The sequence below is a fragment of the Cololabis saira genome, chromosome 2, assembly GCF_033807715.1.
Source record: "Cololabis saira isolate AMF1-May2022 chromosome 2, fColSai1.1, whole genome shotgun sequence".
Lineage (NCBI taxonomy): Eukaryota > Metazoa > Chordata > Actinopteri > Beloniformes > Belonidae > Cololabis > Cololabis saira.
In genome coordinates, this window is record NC_084588.1 from 44,768,049 (window position 1) to 44,793,082 (window position 25,034).

Genomic DNA, 25,034 nt, shown 5'->3' on the forward strand with positions numbered 1-25,034 from the left:
ATAACCAATTCCTATTGTTGTGTGATCACATTGTTTCAAGACACAACAAACAACATAAAAAGAGGAGATACTTGATGTGACAAACTGAGGATGAAACCACGAGCCTTTAGTCCAAGGAGTCTTTTTAACAGGAGGGCAGTTGGTTTTTATCATGGATGAGGTAGAAAACAGAAACATTTATGGCAATCCATGGACTGAAGGCAGTGCCATTGTCTTTGTCTCCTGGAATCTGACAGCGAGCTGCGCGGAGGGTGCAGGTGTCTGGTGACTCTCCTTGAATGAAAATGAAATGAATGGAAAGCAGGTGGGCACTTCAAAGGCTCACTGGTCCAGCGGCATTACCAAATGTGCGCGCAGCCGCCATCCTCAGCTGTTGTGTCTCTGTCACGGTGAAGAGGTAGCTGGAACTATGGATCAAGGTAATTACTTAATATTGGAATCAGTGTGAGTGAAGGTGGAAAAAAAGGAACCGGTGAGCTTCGTGGGAGTCCACACTTATTACAAGGTCAAACTTCAGATGCAATGTGTGGCGGAGAATTGTTGTCGTGTTTTTATGAGCTCTTTATTTCCAAACTATTAGGCTGTAAGTCATCGAGCGCATGCATGGCTCCTCTGCAGGCCGGCTTTTAGTGCACTAATAAAAACCATTTTTTATTGCAACAATGTTTATACAATTCCACTGACCTATTTTAACACCTACGTTGCAGATCAAATCAATGCTCCCAAACAACAAAGGCACAGCATTCTTTAATGTTTGGGTTTGATAATAAAAATCCCCTACATGACCCAAAAATCATTTGCAAAATAGCTGGAGATGCTTTACAGAAAATGCAGGCACAGCAGTCTTTTATGTTTCTCCAGCAGATTACTGATGGGAAGGAAAGCTGCAGGACAACAAAATGCTGAACGTGTCAAATTTTTAGTCGACTTCAGGAAGTGGTTTATCATCATGTCTGACACTAAATACATAATTTTTGCCTTCACGAGAGTCTCACTTCTTAACATCTGCGTTGAACCGTAACGGCACTGTTTCAAGTCTTTTAACTTAAATGTGGAGTGTGTTAAGCATGTGCATGAGGAAAAGATCCAGTTGAGGTTAATTTCACTTTGTCAGTTTTTTCCTGAATTGTTTCCATCCGTCATATACTTGCGCAACAGGCGGTTATGATTAGGAATAAGGAAGGACCAAGTAAGTATTTTGCAAATGCAAAATTTCAAAACATCTGACGGTTGCCGTGGAGGCCTATTTTTTTCTGAGAATGCTCTTCCCCATAATTTTGAGTCTTGAGTAATTTTCTATTGCCAGCTATCAAAGTGGGAATTAAATCAGCATTGTGCAAAGTCTCTATAAAGAACAGAGAGTTCTTTTAACAAAAAATGTTACGTAGTAATCTGTCCACCCACCGACTTGTTACATCCTGACATTTAGTCAGGCGCTCGCTGCATTGGCTTGAATTAATGGGGCCATCACTTTTGGAGTGTGCAACGTCTCCCAAGCTTGTAACCAAATGGGGGGGATGTATGGTAACACGGAAGAAGTTAGTAAAGCTCCACAATAAAATGTATTTCAGTGAGAATTCTTGCTTTTACTATGATATTTGGGAGTTGAATCAGCTATCACCAGAGCTGGGTAGAGTAGCCAAAAATTGTACTCAAGTAAAAGTACTGTTACTTCAGAATAATATGACTCAAGTAGAAATAAAAAGTAGTCATCCAAATAATTACTTGAGTAAAAGTAAAAAAGTACTTGGTGAAAAAACTACTCAAGTACTGAGTAACTGTTGAGTAACGTCTGATTTATTTTTTTTAACACAACCATTCAAACAGACAAAAGTAAAAAAATAATCATCTTCAGGCAAATTAAATCAATAAAATAATAAAATAAATTAGAATAATAAAAATAAAAAATAGCTTAAATTAAAATAATCTTAAAGTAAATTCAAGGACTTTAATAAATAAAAAAAAATAAAAAAATAACAGAATAAAAAAATAAATTAAGCACAAAATTTCAAGCCTTTGTACTTTTCTTTTTTAACCAGGCTCCACAGGCAGAACTAGAACAAGCCCATGAACTCATATAAATATAATATGTGTGTTTGAGTCTGTGTAAATGTGACAAAACATGCAAAAACAAACATTTTCCCCAAAGAATCACTCAGTGATGTCATGAGCTTGACGCGTGCGTGGATAAAAGGGATAAAAGAAAAGTAACAGCTCAACGTAGCCTAATGTAGCGGAGTAAGAGGAACAGTTTCTTCTTCACAAATCTACTCAAGTAAAAGTAAAAAGTATAGTGATTCAAAACTACTCCTAAAAGTACAACATTTCCCAAAACTTACTCAAGTAAATGTAACGGAGTAAATGTAACTCGTTACTACCCACCTCTGGCTATCGCTGCTGTCATGAAAACATGGAGGTACACCCTGGACAGGTCACCATTTCACACATCAAGCAAGCATTTTAATGTGTAATAAAATAGTAGTAGAGCAAAGGAGGTAAAAAAAATAAAAACCAATTAATACAAAGAAGAAGGTGAAAGTCATCTGTGCTAAGGTTTTGTCTAAGGTTGGTCTCGAAGTCTCACACTCGGTGGCCACATGTCAATTTCTTTACCAATTTACAGAGAGAACTGTAGTGTGGTAGTTTTTATTCTATTAGCACTCAGTTATCACGCAGTCTGTGCATCAGTCCCCACTGCAGATCAGAGGTGTCAAAAGTATTCACATTCATTACTCAGGTAGAAGTATAGATACTAGAGTTTAAAAGTACTCTTGTAGAAGTTGAAGTATCAACTCAAGTTTTTTACTCAAGTATAAAAGTACTGGTTTCAAAACTACTTAAAGTATAAAAGTATAAGTAATGTAAGGAGGAAAAAAGCCATTAAGGACAAAAGCCATTGAAAATGAATGCATCTTAGTATAATGCAAATATATTAAAGAACCATATATGTGTACTATTGAGCATTAACATGTGTTTCAGAGAGCAGGAGATATGATGACTAGTTGCCTATAAGTATTGTAATGGTGCAAAAAGTCAAACTTCAGAGGCATGTTATCATTTATCCTAACCTTTATTGGAATGTACATCCAAGTTTAGTTGCAGGAATCTGAGGGAACGGATGTAAGAACAAAACTGGACAAGAACATCTGAAACAACCACAACCAAATTCACTCTATCCGGATGGAGCAATTTAACTGGATAGTTTTTTTTTAAAGGCCGAAATGAAATAGAGTTACGAGTCTGTTTTTAAAATGTAAGGAGTAAAAAGTACAGATAATTGTGTGAAAATGTAAGGAGTAAAAGTAAAAAGTCGTCTGAAAAATAATTACTCCAGTGAAGTATAGATAACCAAAATTTCTACTTAAGTAAGGTAACAAAGTATTTGTACTTCGTTACTTGACACCTTTGTACAGACCAAGTACCTGGGAATGAGAACGTGTTAAGTGTGGCTGTCCTGTTAGAAAATTCAAAATATTAGTCAGTTTTGATCCCAAAAAGTACCCAGATTAAGCCAAACTGCGGTACCTTTGAGTGTAACTGTTTAGACCATCAGACATTTCAAACAGCTGAAGCCACAGATTGAAGACAACATGGATCATTCACATATTTCCCCAACCTTCAAACACACAGGTGAAAATGCTTTATTATCACCAATCCATTCTTTGGTCAAATGTGAAGCATTGTCACAATCTGGCCCCCTGGTAATCCTTTGTCTTGTTGAAGTAAAGACATGAAAGTGGTTTTGAAGAATTTTATAATGCCACAGAGAAGGTGAACTTTCACGTTTTGGGATGTAAATGTCATCACTTAACTCTTTACGCCTGTACACGCTCGTGTAGAATTAGATCATAACTAATATTCTTGCATGATGGACAAAAATGTTGGAAGTTGATCAATGAAGCCAAAACTGTGCTTCTTTGACTCAAAATCTCCTCAAGGTGTTACCTTCATAAGAACTTAAAACAACCTAAAAATATTCTTACTCTGGGCCACAGTAAGTGCCAATGTGGAGGTAGGGGGAAAAAAGGGACGTTTGTCATAACAACACATGAGCGAGCTTTCATCTACACATAGAGGACGGCTCTGAGGATGGAGTACTGCAGATTCCTTAGGTCTGATTCCTTGCAGCTAAAGGTTGCTCACTACAGGATGCCCACGTCCTCCGTCTTCCTCCTGTGCTGCATTGTCACGGAGATCAATGCATCTTTTTTACCTTACTTCACAGGGTACATGGTGTTTCCAGCTGACAACATTCACACAGCAGCATTCGCACAAAGACAACAAACCTTACTGCAAAACTTCGACTAATCCTTGTGGAATGCTTCAGTGACATTGAGGATGTCTGCTGGTCTGCCTCGTTAAAGCAGCGATTTCTGTCTCCAAAGAAAATCCCCTGGGATCAGACTCTGATGAAGATTGAAATTGTGTGACATTAATAAAACTAGAACTAAAGTGTGTGACAATGCTATAGACAAGCAAACCCCTAGTACTATTGTTTTCTTGGAGCTTAATTTACTTACCATCCATAGCCCCCTTTTTACCAAGATATAAACACAAATGCAGTTATATTATTTCATTAATCAGCCAGCTTAGAAAAACCCCCATCGGTCGAGATAATACATAAATGAATTATAACCACACAAGGTTGAAAATAAAATGACTTTACAAGCAAGCCCATATACCACTGTTGCCATGATAAAGCTCCTCTTTGGAATATATTTGCATACTACTGCATAACAGATACTCTGATAAACACCAGGTTGTTTTTCAATATACATTTACAAGAGGCAAAGCAAGCGTTCCCTGCAACAGACCTGAAAGAATGTTGTCCTTTCTTTGCTCTGTTTCACACTGTGGCCACTGCCCCTGTGAGCCATGCCAAGGAAAATACTCTCAAACTGCTGGCTTTGATAACAGCACGAAATCTGATTCTTTCTGAACACGCTGTCAAGACATTCCTTATTGAGTCATCGATTAATCCCATGTGTGTGCACTCTGATGGTTCATCTCTCATTTGTGTCAATGAGGTATCTCAGAGCGTAACAGTTTTTTTGAAGATTCATATATAACAGAGAGAGAGAGAGAGAGAGAGAGGAGGAGAGAGAGGGCTGTATTTGACCAGGGAGCTCTGCACATATGCATGCCTTTTGTTCATTCAGTGTACTACAAGTAGGAAAAGGAATGAGGGTGGAGACAGGAGTTGTGTGCATGTACACGTGCATGTGTGTTAAGTGAAAGGATTGTTTTTAAGTCTGTGCTGTATTGATCTCTATTGAGTATTTCTTACGATGGAGTAAACTGCAAAGGAGTTCCAGAATATCCACCACTTATAGGGACATTTGTGTTGATATACAGTACAAATATCCATCCATATAGATGCATAGATAGATAGATAGATAGATAGATAGATAGATAGATAGATAGATAGATAGATAGATAGATAGATAGATAGATAGATAGATAGATAGATAGATAGATAGATAGATAGATAGATAGATAGATAGATAGATAGATAGATAGATAGATAGATAGATAGATAGATAGATAGATAGATAGATAGATTGTTCTATTTTCTATTTTTATTTGAAGTATTTATTATATAATTTTCTAGTTATGTAATTAATATTTTTGGATTTTGATGAATACAGTTTTTATTGCACCACCACATATTCCTTCATCTTTTTTTCAATAAGATGCCCTTCAATTAGGTAAACTATCCTCACAAATGTGTCCTTTCCTTTACATTTTCTTTACACAAAGATTGAAGGCACAGCAACAACGAAACAAGCTTATAAAACACCTCTGAAAAGCTCAAGATCTCTTTGTCTGTGTTGCACAGGCTGAGAAAATTTTATGGAAAGTCCATTGTGCTGAACAGCATGTCCGAATGCCTTTGCAGATGGTAATGTTGACTGTGGAAACCTTGTGGATCTGGCTGCTTCAGGCCAGGAAACCTCACTAGCACTAGGGCCATGTGGGACCTCTACTTACAAAAAGGAAAAAAGAAAAAAAAGTTTGAGTTTTTTCACAGTCACTGTAAGCAATCAGCCAAATAGGAGCTTGCAGTTGTGCAGTACACAGGACCTTCTTTCCAGAAGGCAGAGAGCAATGCTTAGTCTACTGAAAGAAGAGCCAGCAGACCAACAAGAAGTCAGGACATATTCTCATAGCACTAGCAGACGGTTACACCTCCAGTGGGTCTCCTGAAGCCCACTTCCACTCTCCTGGGTGTGATTGCTCCTGAATGCACATTGAAAGCTCCTTTACTGCTGGCAGTGAAGAGCAGCAGATGCACTCAACCGCAGGCTTACTTTGCAGCCCTGCATCTGTCTCACTACGCGCACTGAAGCTGTACCCTGGGGACGAAGATACACATGTTTTATTGACAGGGTTACAGGTGTTTTAAGCTTGAGCTGCTGGTGGACTGGAAGTTTTCAATTTTTCCTTCAGGGTGAGCTACTGCATCGTTGGAGGCCAGTATGTTATCTGTTGTTGTGGCATGTGTGGTATTCGTCCTGGTGGGCTCAGGGGTGGCTCAGGATGCTGCACAAACTCAGGCGCAGAGCCAGAGTCGGGGTCAAGCCGGGGACGGCCCTGGTGCCCCTTGGAGGCAGGTTATACAGTGGGAGAACAATGGCCAGGTGTTCAGCCTGATGAACAGTGGATCTGAATATGTTCCCGCTGGAGCTGCAGCCCAGAACAGAAATCCCAGGGTGGTTTTGGCAGATGCTGCTCCACGTCCTTCGCGCAGACCTCAGGGAGGTAATGTCCGCCGACAGGCTCCATCAAGAGGATCTTCTGAAACTGTCCGCGGACGGGCAAGGCATCCTTTTGGCTTTGGCCAAGTGCCTGATAACTGGAGACATACGGCAGGTAGCACAGGAGGTGGCAGTCGCTTCCAGGGGTCCTCAACCAGTCGTTTCCGTCCATCTACAGGCTCTTCCTCTTCATCCTCATCCTTTTCCTCATCTTCATATAACATACCAGCTTATCCACAGTACCCATTTCCACAACAGCCCCCCTTCCAGCCTCATGACCCCAGTTTTGGAGATGGATCAGTCAGGAGCTTCGAACCACCCTTCCAGCCAGTTGGTGGTGGTGTTTACAGCGGTGGGCCGTATGGGACTGGGCCGGGGTATAATGGAGGTGGATATGGAGGAAATGTGGCCCCAGTGATCCCAGGCTCGCCTTCGGACTTGCCTGAAAATGGCTACTATTACTACCAATATTATGGCTTTGCGCCAAATCCTGCGGCGCCAGCACTCCAACCGGGACTCCAGCCGGCACTCCAACCGGGACTCCAGCCGGCACTCCAACCGGCACTCCAACCGGCACTCCAACCGGCACTCCAACCGGGACTCCAACCGGCACCCCAACCACCGTTTGCAGATGGTCTGGATCACAGATACACCCACAGCCTCTTCAACGGCGAATCTGGCCCTGCTGTCCCCATTCCTGATGCCAACCAGGCCCCCCCTGTTGCAGTGGACAGGCAAGGACCTGCTGGTCGACCGCAGGTCAACAGCCCGCAGTTTGAGCAGTTCCCTCCATTTGGAAGACCCCAGGCTCCTTTCGTGCAACCCTTTCCTGAAGTCAGGAATTCTCCAAACTCTGCCCTTGAGAATCCGAGTACGAATGTTGGCAGTGTGTACAGACGACCACAAAGAGGTATAGTATTATTATTAAGTATCTTATTCAGGGAATTTGGTAAAATCCTGGTAATAATAAGAGACTGTAACACATGACATTGGAAGCAGAAACAGATTTGTTTGGATTAAGCACTGAAAGTATTTTGCATTTTAGTGTGAATGGAGTGCATGCGCTCTTACACATTTAATCAAGGCATTTCTGTCTGCAGAAAAAAATGAAAAGCTTGACATCTGATCTCTCTTCTTGCTGCACATATGAACTTGAGCTTTCCAAAGCTCAGAGGAGACTGGAATGTCCACTGCACCTACTTAGTTTTCGACAGAAATCTGAAGTAATTAGAAATAAACATGAAATTCATGTTTTCTTTTTCTTTCTTTTAATAAGCAAAGCAAAGCGGACGTGTGGTTCATCTTCTCCCACTAGTATCGTTATTGGAACCAGGTGTTGAGAAACCCTGCCAATGTGCAGACACAAGAACCTCTGTGTCTTTGTGGGGGGAGCTCAGGGCTTGAAGAAAGTTGACTGGTTCATGCGGGGGTTTGAGTCTGGTAATGGTAGTGGTGACCTCATAGGGGGCTGGTGTCAATGGGGTGTTGGTGGCTACCTCTTGAGTGGGAATGGGGGGGGGCAAGGGAGGTAGATACGGTACTTTACCACTGCCTGAAGGGGGAGGGAGTCCATGGAAAGTCCCTGTAACACATGGGGTGCATTGCTTCAGCTACAGGAAATCAAATAAATATTTAGTCAGAGTGCTTGGGGGGAAAATGAGGTGTATGAAAGCATGCAGTACTGTACTCTATCTTCAAATCTTTATATGACATAGCAGAGCTTATCTTCAATCTATTAGAACACCAGTCACCTTTATCTTGTTCATGGCTGCAATCCTTGGACAGAGATCTGTAAAGATCAGCAAGGAGAAATGATTAAACATTAAGATGAAGGACATCATCAAAACAACACATGTGTCTCAGTACTGAGACACACACGAGTGAAGATGGGGATTAGTTTATTATTTTTTTTCGACTATCGTTCGTGGTAGTCTGGAGCTGGGAGCTCATTTCCGTTGTACAGCACAAGAGGCCAACATGCGTGCTGATGCTTTAGTGCCCCCAGTAATCACTGCAATATAGATTCCACTATTAGGGAGCTGTAGAAAATCAGACATTTTTATTGCGCTGCTTCATGGCACAACATTAAGGCTGTTATAGTACTGCTATAACTACAGGGATCTATACATTTATAGTTTTGTTTAAAGCGAGAAAAAAAGACAGGTGTATTAGCACTCCCATTTTTTTAAAGCGATGCTGTGAGGTATCAGGGGAAAGAAAGCTGAAAAATCACACTGATGCTTCAAAACAAACAACTTTTTCACAGGCTCGGCTGCTCAGTAGATGATTTAAATGCACGCTATAAACTATCGCCTGCATAAATCACATGGTTAGAGTAGGTTTAGCTTTGCTTTTTATTTTAACACTCCCTTAAAAAAATGTATGTATGCTTAAATGTATATATCACTGAAGAAATGTGAGAGTCTAGGGTAAGGGTTATCAAACGTCAGTACATCTTTCTGTTCGCATCACTTGGGCTCTCAAAAAACCTGGGGTGGCAACAGTTCAATGACAGACTCGAGGCTTGAAATCAGGCTTGCACAAAACTATTAGACATTGGCTTTAATTATCGGGCAGCAATGTGCTTCTTTGGAGGATTTGGATCTGGATGTCTCTTCGTGTTTTAAAGAGATTTTTTCCACACTACTGTCATTTGTCATCCCATTGATATAAAGAGATGCTTTGATGCAATTCATTTGTTTCTTTAGGTACAGTATGAAGTTTTAGTCACTGACTATTTTCAGCTTTTTTTCCTTTTAAACCTTTAGGCTACAAAACGCTATGAAGCCAACATACATTGACATGTGATCAACAGTGTGTTTGATCGAAAAATGCGTTTTCTTTGTGTTGGCAGTATGGGAGAAAAAGGAGCCGTGTTTCTGTCTTGGAAAGCCAAATCTTTGCAGTGGTTTTTGCAAATACCAAATTAAAGACTTTTCAAGAGTGGTTATAAAAGTTTGTTTATTGAACCAACTGTGTAATTTTCCCACTATTTTCATTATATCTTCCAATTACCAGATTCTCTGACAAAACCATAACCAATCAAATACGAGAATAATTATAGGCTACTGTAACTAGCACTTCATTGCACGTATCACATTCATTTGCATTATTATTATGGTATTTTCACACTGAAAAAAGGAACATTTTAGCTCCTAATTTTTCCTAATGAATCTGCAATGTACCAACTCATATCCAAAGGTAAATGTTTGTTATTCGTTAAATTGATGCCAAAAGATTCATAGTTAAGGCAGAAGATGAATAAATGAACGATGTAGTTGATGCTGTTGTGATTTTAGAATTATTTGAATCTGTCTGCAGCTAAAAGACTATAGTTTAACACAAGAGTAGCCAGAGAGACAGCTCTCATGTCTGTTACTGTGCCATACAAGACAGTACAAAAAGCCTGGCAAGATTCAGTTTCTTTTCTCCATGCCCCACTTAGAGTGTAATGTGTGGCTTTGTCACATGCCGTTGAGAGCCGATCAGCTTTGGCTTCTCAATACACTTCATCCCCCTGAAAGAGACCCACTTTCACATTTCAAAAGATTAGAGGGCAGAGAACAAAGCCTTCAGAGGGGCGAGGAGAAAAAAACTGGATTGAAAGTGATGTCGGGAAACCTCTGTGCTTCACACTGGTTTACAGTGTTTACGTGGTCTGCTCAAAGACGTTTCCCCCCTGTCCTGTATGTCTGCCTCAAATTGATTGGTTGTTTACACAGTGCCCACAAAGGGAAAGCCTGTGTTTAAACTTCGAGCTGGGGAAGGAACACTCACCTGGATGTTAAATGTCAGGCACTTGTAATATTTAAGGTTTCTTGTCTGGTTTCCATGATTTAAAATGTAACTAAATCGCTTTATTTTATACGACAGAGTATTAGGGCCAAACTAAGACAAAAAAAAAGGAATTTACCAGAATAAAGTCGTAAAATTACGAGAATAAAGTTGTAAAATTACGAGAATAAAGTCGTAAAATTACAAGAATAAAGTCGTAATATTATGAGAATAAAGTCGTAAAATTACAAGAATAAAGTCGTAAAATTACAAGAATAAAGTCGTAAAATTACGAGAATAAAGTCGTAATATTATGAGAATAAAGTCGTAATATTACGAGAATAAAGTCGTAAAATTACAAGATTAAAGTCATATTGTTGCGAGAATAAAGTCGTAATATTACGACTTTATTCTCGTAACATTAGGCTATGACTTTATTCTCGTAATTTTATGACTTTATTCTCGTAATTTTACGACTTTATTCTCGTAATTTCCAATTTTTTTTGTCTTAGTTTGGCCCTAATACTCCGTCGTAATTTTAGTCTATCAAGAAAACAGGAGTATTTTTTTCAGCTGTTTTTGGTTACACGGAACAGCACTGGAATTAACGGTTGTGACTGATTATGTAATTTAAATAGCCAGACCCAGAGGTCAGGTGGTATTAAAAAAAAAACACATTAAACTGTGTCTGGCCTTTGTAAGTGGTGATAAGCCGTGTTGGAGCCCCGTGCTGGCATGACCTTTTTTGGGGAATGGCACAAGACAGAAGAACATTTACTTTGACGAGGCATGCACAAGTTTGCAGAAACTAAAGAATGTAAAGCACAGGTTGCTCTCCTTCAAGCCCATTGGCGGTTCTGGTCCTCAGAAAAGTTGAGCTTTCCCCCCCCGGGAGATATGCCTTGTCAGTTTATCATGGTAAAGGTGGCAGAGGGGTCAGAAGTATTCACATTCATTACTCAGGTACAAGTATAGAGTTTAAAAATACTCCTGTAGAAGTTGAAGTATCAACTCAAGTTTTTTACTCAAGTAAAAGTATAAAAGTACTGGTTTTAAAACTACTTAAAGTATAAAAGTAAAAGTAATGTAAGGGGGAAAAAAGCCAATAAGGACAAAAGCCATTGAAAATGAATGCATCTTAGTATAATGCAAATATATTAAAGAACCATATATTTATCTTAACCTTTATTGGAATGTACATCCAAGTTTAGTTGCAGGAATCTGAGGGCAACGGATGTAAGAACAAAACTGGACAAGAACATCTGAAACAACCACAACCACATTCACTCTATCCGGATGGAGCAATTTAACTGGATAGTTTTTGTTTAAAGGCCGAAATGAAATAGATTTTTTAAAATGTAAGGAGTAAAAAGTACAGATAATTGCGTGAAAATGTAAGGAGTAAAAGTAAAAAGTCGTCTGAAAAATAATTATATTAACATTCATGTCATGGGAATAGGAAGCCAAATTGAAGTGACACTAAAAGGAACTCTATAGTTGGAGTGGTTCTTGTTTCTTTTCCCTTTTTTCATTTTGCCAACAAGAGAGCCAAAAGCAAAGCTAAAGGTCTCTCATTCCTTTCTAATCACTGTCCAAGTGGCCTATGGGACAAAAGTGTTTCATTAGAAAGTGATGACAACAGTCTGGATCACTTCGCTATTAGTGGCCGGTGGGTCTTCAGTATGATTACGGTCTTGAACTGCAGGCCCAGTCACTGAAATGTTGCCTCATTATCTTCCATCAGCACCAACATAATTCACAGATCCTAAAATATGCTGACAGGCATGTGAACATAATGCTGACCCCCGGGTCACTTTGGTTGTATCAGAAATTGTTCCAAATGATAATTTGTTAGTTTAAACTTCCAATGCTTTTTTTAGGTTAAAGTTAAATTGTTTCTGAATGAGTTGCTGACAGTTGGATAATCAGTCTGTCCATTATTTCAGGTTTGCCTGACCTGGTTCCAGATCCCAACTACGTTCAGGCGTCTACATACATCCAGAGAGCCCACATGTACTCACTCCGTTGTGCCGCAGAGGAAAAATGCCTGGCAAGGTAAACCCAAGTTTCTGTGTTTTTCCTTGTGCATTCATTCAGTTGTATGTTTACTGAAGCTGTCACTTGTTTCTGATGTCACAAAAAGAAAACGCTCAAGTGTTTCCTGTTTACAAATCCCATTTACATTCCCAGTAAGTCCTCCATACAGTTTATTTCAACCCATCGGGTACCCTGGACACCTTTTTTTTCCTTTACATGTGGAAAATCTGATGGCAGTCGTGATGCAAATCTGGAGGTTCTTGGTCGGGGTCTGCGATTCTTGAGCAAATTTTTGTATGCTTCGTATTTATTTGTTTGCCGCATCACTATTTGACTAGATTTAGGTGCCGAAGCTGCTTCCATCTTCTCCATAATTTGAGTCACTATGGTGAAATGACTCACACAGACAGAGCTGACATCATCTGACCAGGTCTCAAAATAAAATAAGAAAATCTTTGAACTCTTTGAACTTAAATCTTTGAAATCTGTGAACACTTTTTAAACTTTTTTCCAGCAGCTTTTCCAGCGCCGGTGCTTTAAGCGGGCCGGTATGCACCAACACTTTTATTTTTTATTTTTCATATTTCTATCCCGAATTTTTCCCTTTTTTTTTGTCACCCAGTGCTCCTACCTTAGTCACTCCTGGGCATTGCTCTCCCTTTGCCAGGGAGGGCCCTGCACTGAGCTCAAGTCTCCTTCTTACTTGAGGTTACTTCTTACTTACTTCACCGTGGTGCTTCTCTGGCCGGACATATATGGGCTCAAATTAATGCCATAAGTATTTTGTATCTGTAAATAAACTTTGTACTTGTAGAAATATTTTGTGCATGTGCAAAAAATATTTGTACTTGCAAAAAATATTTGTACTTGCAAAAAATATTTGTACTTGTAGAAATATTTTCTGCGTGTGCAAAAAATATTTGTACTTGCAAAAATTATTTGTACTTGTAGAAATATTTTGTGCGTGTGAAAAAAATATTTGCACTTGCAAAAAATATTTGTACTTGTAGATACAAAGCTACAAACCTTTTTACAAAAGCTACAAACTTTTTACAAACCTACAAACTTTTTTACAAAAGCTACAAACTTTTAACGCTTTGAAACCCGTGCCAAAGATCGCTCTAAGATGGCTCTTAGTTTTGGCACGTCAAAACAGTGCCATAACTCGTAGTTGTAAAAAAAAGTTTGTAGCTTTTGTACAAATATTTTTTGCAAGTACAAATATTTTTTGCAAACGCACAAAATATTTCTACAAGTACAAATATTTTTTTCACACGCACAAAATATTTCTACAGGTACAAATATTTTTTGCAAGTACAAATATTTTTTGCAAGTACAAATATTTTTTGCACACGCACAAACTATTTCTACAAGTACAAAGTTTATTTACAGATACAAAATACTTATGGCATTAATTTGAGCCCATAGACGTAGCGCATGCAAGGTTCACATTATTCCAGCCAGATCCTCCCCACCCCATCTGGTGCCCCGGCTGGCCAGAGGGGGCAGTGTGGAGCCCTGGACTGTTGCATGTTGCTCACATTAGCTACCCAAACGAATACAGGGAGAACATGCAAACTCCACACAGAAAGGCCCTTTCACCAACCCCACCCAGGGTGTGGGCGCTGAAGTCATGGGGGAACTTAACACACACTCAGCACCCACAGCGTCCCCGGCGGGAATTGGACCCAGGACCTTCTAGCTGTGAGGCGGCTCCTAGTACCGACACTTTTAAATTGGAGTTTGCACAGGCCAGGCCCTAATCACTTCTTCATGTTTTTGAAGTCTCTTTATTTTATATAACACTATAAAGGTTACATTTAATAATTGTGGCTCCATGACACATTAAATTTGACTCATGTGGATTTGATTTAGAGCTGCCTTTGTAATTTCTGTACAATAAAACGACAGATAGACAGACATACTGTGTACATATCACTCATGTTTTTGTCCCATATTTGTATGATAGACGGCAGGTCAGGGGGAGTCCCAGCACTTATTTTTTTTCACTTAAAGAACTATTCAGCACATTTTCTTTTTCTTTACAAGATGGGTCACATCATCTTGTAACCCAAAGAAAGATTTGTATGCAGAGAGTTATGGGAGTGTCTGTTCAGTGTAAGCTATGATGTTTTCTTAAGCCTAACAAACCAGTTATGCAACGTAAAAGCTTAAACTCAGTGTGTAATTTCTAAATTGAACCAAATTTCAACTGAAAACTTAAAACGTATTAGGTTGATAAGATTTTGATAACAGTCTCTCTAATTTCCAGGAGCAGACTTTTTTCATTTTACCTGTAGAATTTGAAAAAGACAATGTTTGTGACAGCTTTAGGAAGAAACTACAAAAAAGTAATTCAGTGTCTGAGGAGACAAGTCATTACCTCACAGTTAGATTTGTGACAGTTCCCCAAACATCTGAGAGTCTGTGTTGCTATAAAAGATGTTCATTGTGAGGTCCTGACCAAGCATCAATGTCTGATGAGTTAAGAGCAAGAAAGGAATGTGAAAGCAGTTTTCTAGAGACCTGCTGTTGTCTTTTTTTAAGAAAGAATGATAACTTGTGTGTGTATGAGCCATTTTTCAAACCTTTCCTATCCTTCACATTGCTTCTCATCTTTCATGTGCATTCTATTCAGTGGTATCTAAGCAAGAAAGAAAGAAAGCAAGCAAGCAAGAAAGAAAAAAACAAAAATAAAAAGTTGACAAAACTTTTCAGTAAACTAAATCCTGGTCACCCCCGGGGAAACCGGCTGTGCTTAGTTTCCTCTCTGTGTTGGAAAGCATCCCCTGAGACAGGGTCCTTTGACTGCCTCTACACTGAGAACATCATTGAAAGGATGGAAGGGTGTTGGCTCTGTGGCTACTCTATTTGCCCTCTTCCCATCACAAGCACAGCCATCCCTCAAAGCCCTTTCATATCCTGCATGTGTTTGCCGCAATCACCCACAGATGGACTGTTGTAATTTGCCATACACTCCAATGTCAACAACAGTCACAGGATGAATGGCCTAGATCTTCAATGGGTGTGAACTTGGGGTTATGCCTCCATTTTCCTCGCAAAAAAAGTGAATTGTGCAACAGTTTGTTATTTTTTCAATCTCGCTCTTTGCTTTCTCTACCCATGTTGAAACAGTGTGTTTTGAGAGATGGCTGTAATCTGTGAAGTGAATTATTTAGAAGCTATACTCCTGCCTCGCAGCCTTCCAGTTTGCTCTTTTTTCCCCCCTTTGTCTTACTTATGAGGAACAGACGTACCGACATTCTTTTAGCAGCCAGCTGGGCATGTTCCCTCACTGTGTTTTTGTCTCTGTGTGTCTGTCACTCAGCTCTGCCTACAGCCCTGAGACCACTGACTATGATGTAAGGGTCCTGCTGCGATTCCCACAGAGGGTGAAGAATAAGGGCACGGCTGACTTCATGCCTAACAGGCCGCGTCATACCTGGGAATGGCACAGCTGTCATCAGTAAGTCCTTAATACATATCACATGTATAACACTCAGTCAGCTATGCGTTTGCTTAAGTTTTGTAAAGTATGTAAAATAATGAAGATCTTCTGGTTTGAATTAAGGAGATTTTTAAGCTTTTATTTTGTGAAAGATATTTTATTTCCTAACTGAATCATGGATAGTTCAAATGGGTGTGGCGTCGGGGTGTGGGTTTGGGTAACCTGCTGTGTTGCAATGATGCTTGAGATGAGCCAAATCAAGGCCAAAAGTTTTGCTAATTTAAAAATAAAATTGTAATTGAAAAACTAAGATTTGAACCTGAAAATTCAAGTTTTGATCATGAAATTATTTTTTTACAGTTTAATTTTTTTTTTTCAGTATCAGATCTTTTTTTCAGTTTCAGTTTTTTTTTCAGTTTCAGTTTTTTCTTCTGATCTTTTTCAGACTTTGGACCAGGGCCAAAAATCTAAAACTGAAAAAAAGATGTGAAACTGAAAAAAAAATATGTGAAACTGAAGAAAAAAAAGATCTGAAACTGAAAAAAAGATCTGATACTGAAAAAAAAAAAAATTTAAACTGTAAAAAAATAAGTTCATGATCAAAACTTGAATTTTCAGGTTCAAATCTTAGTTTTTCAATTACCATTTTATTTTAAAATTAGCAAAATTTTTGGCCTTGATTTGGCTCCATACATAACAACCAATCAAATATCTTTGTTTTTTGCTACACAAATAAGCCACATACTTTGAAACTGTCGTGCCCCCAAGTGAGATTCCATTTACTAGCACTAGCTGCATAGCTGCGTCTTGATTGGCTGATGCCCGTGCTGACACATTGAAAGTCGAAAACTTCCTAACTTTTGACGTAAACACCGTTAAAACCCCCCATCGCACAGAACCCACAATCCAGTGTGGCAATGATTTTTATCATCTCATTCACCGTGAGCGGACGGCAACGCTCAGGAGGCTTACATGGCGCGTGTGTGTGAGCATACGGTAAGGGGAGCTGAGGACAAGGTTGAGCTAACAGCTCCAGCAGCATCCAATTAGGTCATCATCCGTCCGTCTTTTCTGGTGTAGCAGCTGGGACCCGAGTGACACACATCCAGGCTGCTACTGCTGCCGTTATTCCATAAACTGGCTCGGCTAAACATATTGTGTCTTGCATGCAGGACAGTTTAGAAAAATACATATACTATGTATGTCTCTTCACTTTATTTATTAGTTTATTTGAAAAAGTTTGAATAATGAGACTGAACATTTTCTATTGGATCAAGGTAATGGCTTTGTGATGGCCACTCCCATATATTCCCTCTATTGTCCCATATCCACTTATCTCAGCTAATTCAGAGATATACTTGGGATCATTGTTGATTTGGAAGACTCTTTTACATCCAAGCTTTAACTTTATAGGCTTACATCATGAGATTTTTCTTCAATATATCCACATAATCTTCTTTCCTCTTGATGCTGCCTATTTTGTAAAATGTACCAGACCTTCCTGTACTCAAGCGCCCCACAGCATGATGATGCTGCTGCTCCTATACTTAAGGGATGAGATGATGTTCTGATGCCTTCAAGCTTCCTGCTTTTGTCCCACAAACATTATGATAATTAAAGCTGCAAGCAGCGATGAACGGGCCCTTGCACCCTTGTGCACGATCAGGCGTGCTGCAGTGGAAGCGCTTGTATGACTTGCATGTAGATTCTTCAGGCCTGGACATTTAGCGGATGACACCTGCCACGACTCTCTATATCAAACCATTCAAAAGTTATGGCAGAAAGTAGGAACTATCAGATATCGACCAATCAGAAGAAGGGGGGGGGGATCATTTGCACCAATTATGGTCAAGGACTCAAAACCGAGTCCGATGACACGACCCACGAGTCTTTATGTCAAACCATTCAAAAGTTATGGCAGAAAGTAGGAACTATCAAATATGGACCAATCAGATGAAGGGGGGGTGCTATTTTTGGCGTCTATCATCGCCACGGTAACGCTTTTGACTGAGAAAAGTAGTCGTAGCAGGATCGAGACGCACATTTTGATGTATAACACACCTCGGTGCACGTTACGGTTCGGGCGAAGAAGCGGCCGAAGCAATGGCATAAATTGCGCCAAAATTACACGATTAATTCAAAATGGCCGACTTCCGGTTCGGTTTCGGCCATGGCGCCAAGAGACTTTTCTTTAAGTTGCGACATGATACAGGTCTGTACCGATTTTCTTGCATGTACGTCAAACCGTATTGTGGGGCTTGAGGCACAAAGTTTTCTAGGGGGCGCTGTTGAGCCATTAGGCCACGCCCATTAATGCAAACCATGCTAACTTAGCTTCCACTAAGGGTTCACCTGGACAGGTTGCTAGTACATCAAAGGGCCGGCATGGATGCTTTTGGTCTCTGAGCAGAAGCCAGATTACCCAGGGAAAACAGAAGCAAGCGCAGGTAGAACATGCAAACTCCACACAGAAATGCCCCAGGATTTGAGCCCTGAAGCCTGAGAGGCAACAAACCTACCACCTCACTCCAAAGATCAACTTCACAAGCTACCCCAAAAGTCAGACTTTTGACTTTTTTTCACCAGATATTCGAGAAAAATAGCCAAATACCCATGTTCTTTTCTTTCATCGTGGCCCAAACCCCCTTTTGTGCTTCTGGTTCGTCCATCCTTGCCTGCTAAGATGGCAAAATGCTTCATTAACCTCGTAAGACCTTTCGTACATATATTTGAACATTACGCTTTTTGTTGTCTATTTCATAATATTTAATTTCTTAACCCAAAGCAACAAGAAATACATTTTCACCAGTTCTTAGGGGGTTAAAAAGCAAATGAGCGTATTCTTGCTGACTACCTAATTGCAATTGAAAAGAGATGTTGGCTGTGTCTTGTCGGGGAAGGAAAGGTCAATTTGTGAAGCTAGCTTGCTGGTAATTTGCTCACCTTGTTCACACTTAACTGCAGCAAATTGTAAGTTTAGTGTCACCTTAACACAAGGAGAAAAAGTTAGTCATCGACTGTGGAAGTGTGTGCGTGTGTGTGTGTCTGTGTGCACCTGTGACATTACCATCTGTGTCGTCATGTGCAAGGACATGAACCATCCCTGCAGCTTGTTTCTCAGATTGATTAATTGGACAGTGCTCATGGCTGACAAAGCTGAATGACAAATATCCAAAATCCTCTTCATTCTGGATTTGCAAACGGGTCTAAAGTAAATACTGCAGTTAATTGTAATACTTACAATACTTTATCAATGTTAATATAAAGAAGAAACCAGACAAAAACACAAATCAGAGTAGCATCAAATAAAAAGGTTTTATTTTTCTGCATCGTCTGACACAACACCATATGTTTAACCAAAGCACAGTATGTGTTTGCTCCGAGAGCTGTTTTTAGAAAGAAACATCCTGCATGAATTGCCTTCTAAAGATCTTTGTAGAAACAGAGGCAGCAGTAATGGCAGTAGGATTTTAAATTCAGCAAGGACACTGCAGGACTTTATTTTCTCAAAGCAGCATGCTGTCGCACTTTTGTAGTTGGAGGTAAACCTGTGAAGTCCATTACAGACCAAACCTCGAAATGACTTAAACTGTACTTTACTCAGATGTTGGTAAAAAGGTAGGTGGCGATGACGGTTTGGACTATTTTACAAAACGGTTTGCTCTTCGAGGCTTTCGAAGTGAACACGTTTGAGTTGATTTTGTAAAGCAGTGATCTCTCAGGTGAAATGTTGTAGCAGGCTGACGATGAGCACATTCTGGCGGTATCACGTTTGTTGTTTGTCATTGTATTCAATATAGCCTGGCTTTTATGTGACTTCATACCAGTCTGCATTCCGATGCCAGATCCAGGCGCTCGTCTACTGCTCTCATCTTGAAGGAATGTCGACTTGCTGTTGGAAGATTGGCAATGTTGTTGCTGCCTGACATCAGTGTACATTTACACAGTAGTTCCCAGGAGCTGCAATGCCAAGGAAATTGTTCCATCCACTATGTGATCACAATGACAAATCAATCTATTTCCTGTTGATCTGTGACACCAGATCAAAAGGCTGTTTAAGTACGCTGGCATGGATGTGGGTGACTGGAACAGAGTATCGTCGTTACAAAGAAATCTCTTCAGATGGAGAAACGCCCTCGTCTGGATTCTCACAATAAGTTTTCCTGCCCTATATTTTTGTCAAATAAGTTAAAAAGTAATAAGAGTTTGCATTTTCATTACATTCACATCTATCTTTAGCACTTGTGTAACAATACAAAAAAAGTGAACAGCATCATCTGGAGTATTGCTTTTCTGTATGTTTTTGGTTTCTTTGATTCTTTATTTTTTTTCACACCAATGAATAAGATAAGATAAGATAGTCCTTTATTACTCCCTCAATGGGGAAACTCACGTGTTAGCAGCAGTACACTTAACATATACACACACACACACGCATACGGGGAAGGTATAAAATATATATATAATTACAAAATATGGACAGTATATACACATTGCAGTAGAGATAAAAAGATAAAAAATATAAGATAAAAAAAAAATTGTGCAAAGGAAGAAAAACAGTGCAAGAAATACAGAGAATGTATCTTTCAGAGTAAGAACCAGGGAGGTCATTGACAGTTTTTATTGGTTTACAGAGTTCTTCATCTTGTGCTTCTTTTATTTTGCACTTTTGTGTTAGAAATGTTGAAAAGTGGCCAGCTGCTGTTCGCACGGTTGTTTGGACATTTTTGTTAACCGTGCGTTCCTGAAGACAAATGACAGACCACTGCGTTCTCAAAGAACCCACTGTAGCTGCCTGTGTTTCGTGTGATCAGAGGAACCATCAAAGTCTTGTGCGTTGCAACACGAGTGGAAAATGACTCACAACTGCGAATACGAATTGGAATGTTTCATGCATAACGTTTACAAGCTATTCTTGTTAAATCCCCGTAGTATCCTTCCAACGCTACATTCTCTGCAGATGACATAGTCTGTGACGGGATCCAGGAATCTGAGTAGGTAGGGGAACCTCTCCAAACATCTTGTAGTTCATTGCCTCCTGCCTTCACACACACTTTCTTTTCTATTTCACATAGACATGCTGTATACTGGAGATAATCATTTCAAGCCTGCCGTCGAAATGCATTCCAATTTGAGAGAACAACAAAAAAAAAAAAATGTGTTCCTGCCTTTTGAGCCCCTGAAGTAAACACATGTGAACATAAGTGCTCAGATGTATCCAAGTGCCCCCCGAAAAATAAGCCTGTAAATGACTGATTAATATCTGTACGGCATCCGGGGCAAGAACTTAAGTTACATATGGAGATAGTGTTCAGCCTCGGATAAAATCAGGCAGGTTTCTACCTGAAAGCAGTTCCTAATTGGTTGCCTTTGTACAGAACAAATGAGTCCTTCAATGGTCACTTGCTCCATCAGTGGAAAGTACCCACTTTCCCCTCCAAGTCATCCGTCAATCTTTAATGACTGTTCCAGTAAAAGCTGTCGCTGTGTTGAAACACGGGCCGTGAAGTAAGGTAAAAGACCAATATTTTTATAGTCTGACTGTAAGAGATCCAGTGCTTACCTCACCCGCTAAAGCAAACACCACATCAGTATGCAGTGCAGAGCGATTGCATACTTTAGCAATGATAGAAGAAACCATTAACTTTAATAACGGCAATATAACTAAGATTTGTTTGAGTCCTATGACATTAAAATCTGTTATGTTGCTTTATTGTAGTGGACCTTAATTTTAAATTTTTTACAGCCTAATGTTTAAATTGCATTTTTAGACAGCTTTTACTTAAGACTAAAAATAAATATATACATAAATGTATAAAATATTTTTTTCCTTTAATTAGGATAATTAATCTCTTCTATAGTAGGCTATTAAAAATATAATCTTTACTACTGACTTGCTGGTGTATCCGGCTCATTCAGCGCAACTAGGGGCACCACCTGAAGCGTTTCATTCTGTTTGCTTACCGCTTCGGCTGACTTTAAATGGTTTAAAAATGACTTGAAGCTTCATGAATTCATCTTTGATGTCATCTAGTTGCATTTAAATGTGTACGCTACAGATGAAAAACTAAATATGTTTCAAAAGGCTCAATTTTCCAGGTTTTAGGCCTCATGTCGAGAGAAAGCACAAGATGAACCCAGGCATCCCACATTTTCTGTTCTTTTTTTTATTTTTTATTTTTTTCAGGTTGTGAAGTCACTTCAATTCAGTTCACATTTCCACAAATATGCTTTTGCATTTTTATTTGCAAAAAATAAGAGAAAATGGGCTAGCAATAAAAGGCATTCATTAGGATAAACAGACTTAAAACAGGAGAATACTGTATAGCCACTTAAAGAACCAAAGATTATTATATTTGGTATATATATATATATATATATATATATATATATATATATATATATATATATATATATATATATATATATATATATATATATATATATATATATATATATATATATATATATATATATATATATATAGGGCACTGAGGCACTGCAGATGAATAAGAAACTTTATTTATAACTTTTATTTATATATATGAATTATACTCCCAAATATCACCTGATATGCCTGTAATGTTGATGATATTCAGGATTTCTTCATGATATAAAGTCACCTCTCACTAAGAATTCAGTATGTATGTTGGATTTTACTTGTTGAGGGCTCTCTTAACTAAATGTGTTTTTACTTCACCTTAACGTGGAACATCGATGCATAATATTACTTAAAAAAGTATTACAATCCCTATTGTCCTTTCACGTTGGGCAGTGCAACATAAAATTGGTGTGTGTGTGTGTGTGTGTGTGTGTGTGTGTGTGTGTGTGTGTGTGTGTGTGTGTGTGTGTGTGTGTGTGTGTGTGTTTAATACTCTATTGTTGCCTCTGCTGTGAATAGATAAAGTAAATATAAACCATGGTATTAGGCTGTCATGTCTTTCTTTGCAAACATGCACTTGCTATACATTTATGAGCGCAGCAGGCTTGTAAAAGTTAAACGTATCCTGGGGTCTGTTTGATATTTGAGAGAGGAAGAAGGTGTACGGCAGTTATTGCTGCAGATTATTTCAAAAGCACCAGCGCACTGACGCAATCACTCACCTCACACTTCATATTCAAGTTCAGCTAAGACAATGGGTGGCCGTGATTATTCAGGCTTTCTTAAGCTGCTATAGCTGTGCAAACACATGCACCCAGAAAGCAATAAACAAAGAAGCTGTCCTACACGCATATTTATAGATGCATATGTGTGCGTATGCATGCACACTTGGCAAGACGCACACAGATAGCTGCACAGATGCTGACATACACACACAACTCTCATCTTGCCGATCAGTACAAGCTAATTACCTTCATTCATACATCATTAGGACGGTTGTTCCTTGCCTCTGCAATACTTTATTGTTGCCATTAATTAGTATCCATTAACCACTGATGATTCCTGACATGTTCAGTCAAGGTGCACCATCACTTACAAAAATGTCAACAGCTGAGGTCAACAGCTTGATTGTAAACAACATAAATCCACTGTGTCTCTTTAAAGTGTATCTTACAGGTTAGCAACACAAGTAACATAAAACAGTATGAATGAGTGTAGAATATATTTTAGTTTTAAAAACAAAAATATGTGAAAGTGCTAAAAAAAGAGGTGCTTTAGTGTCAGTTTTGCACACATTGAAAAAAAAAGCTCAGTAGTTACATGGGAGCATGAAGGAAAGCAACGAGTGAGGATGAGTTTAAATATAAATACTATGTATCCCCACAGGAGGTTTGTCACTGAACAGATCAAAAATGCATATGTACATGCAGATAACAGACTGGATCCTTAAAAGTGAGGCAGATGGTCTCAGAGAGACCAGGGAATTATAAGGATTCAGAGAAAAGTCAGCAGTTAGAGAGAGATTAATTTGTGTTGTGAGCAGAGACTTGGACGAGACCTGGACAAGGGGCTTTCTGGGGCATCACCCCAGACTTCTGAGGGAGGGTTTCCGGAGCAAATGTTTGGTGGTAGCCATATTTCCCAGGTCTGATTTTCAGATCTCAATAGCGATATTTGAAAAAAGGATGGACAGATTCAATCAGAATGAATGTCGGGTGATGTTAGATAGCATCATAGTTTAGCACAGGCCCATTGAAAGATATCTGGAGCAAGTGGGGCTACCATCTGGTGTAATCTTAGTACCATCATTGTTTATTTGTCTTTTTAATATAGCCTTCTATGCAGTAAGCCCATCCAATGTTTGCACAATTTACATACAAATGTAACCCCTTTTTCTCTTGGCGTTCAGAATCTACACCGTGGTTACACTTAATAAAATAAAACAGGTCCTAGGTTCTCAGCTTAAGATGGTGAATTCGCTGGGGTTCTCAGTTGAACTACGGGACTGTTTTCATTAAAGTGGGAAAAAGGAAATAACTAGCGTGGTGCCTCCACTGAAAAAAATATAAGCCCTCAGAAATACAAAGAAATCTTAAAATAAGGTTAAACCACAATATGTAAAGGGTAATACACATACATTTATTTTATTACACCTTTTATCCAAACCAATAGTCTTTTGTTTTATTACCCGAACGGATGAGTACCTCGTCAATAAATCATCCACATAAAAAAAAAATAAGTATCTGACTGTGTTTTGAATATTTACTGCTCACACTTTCATGATTACAGTAAACCCAAAGCAAAAATATCATATTGTAGTACCCTTGGTCACTCAAAAATGCAGTACCAGTACCAACCTTTGTCACGGCTGGTGTGGTGAGGACCCAGATGCAGGCCCACACACGGCCAAAGTTCCGGGGGCCATCCTCGGGACCGGGCAGACTGGCGAGACAGCTCGGGGGGGTCGTCCTCGAGGCCTAGGCTTGGGCCTTGGCGTGGGGTCTGGACGACTTGGCGGGGGGCTTGGAAGACTTGGTGGCGTGGGGCTTGAAAGAATTGGTGGCGTAGGGCTTGGAAGACTTGGTGGCGTGGGGCTTGGAAGACTTGGTGGCGTGGGGCTTGGAAGACTTGGCGG

The 25,034-nt window shown here is 39.5% G+C and overlaps 1 protein-coding gene across 1 annotated transcript in view; it reads left to right on the plus strand.

The window, feature by feature from the left end:
• Nucleotides 1-6,034: 6,034 nt before the first annotated feature.
• Nucleotides 6,035-25,034, plus strand: part of loxl1 (lysyl oxidase-like 1) — a 31,651-nt gene continuing 12,651 nt past the window's right edge. The window contains exons 1-3 of the mRNA XM_061746282.1: nt 6,035-7,668; nt 12,479-12,587; nt 15,898-16,035. Coding sequence (XP_061602266.1) covers nt 6,480-7,668; nt 12,479-12,587; nt 15,898-16,035 — 1,436 coding nt within the window. The 5' untranslated portion in view covers nt 6,035-6,479. The remainder of the gene's footprint in view (nt 7,669-12,478; nt 12,588-15,897; nt 16,036-25,034) is intronic.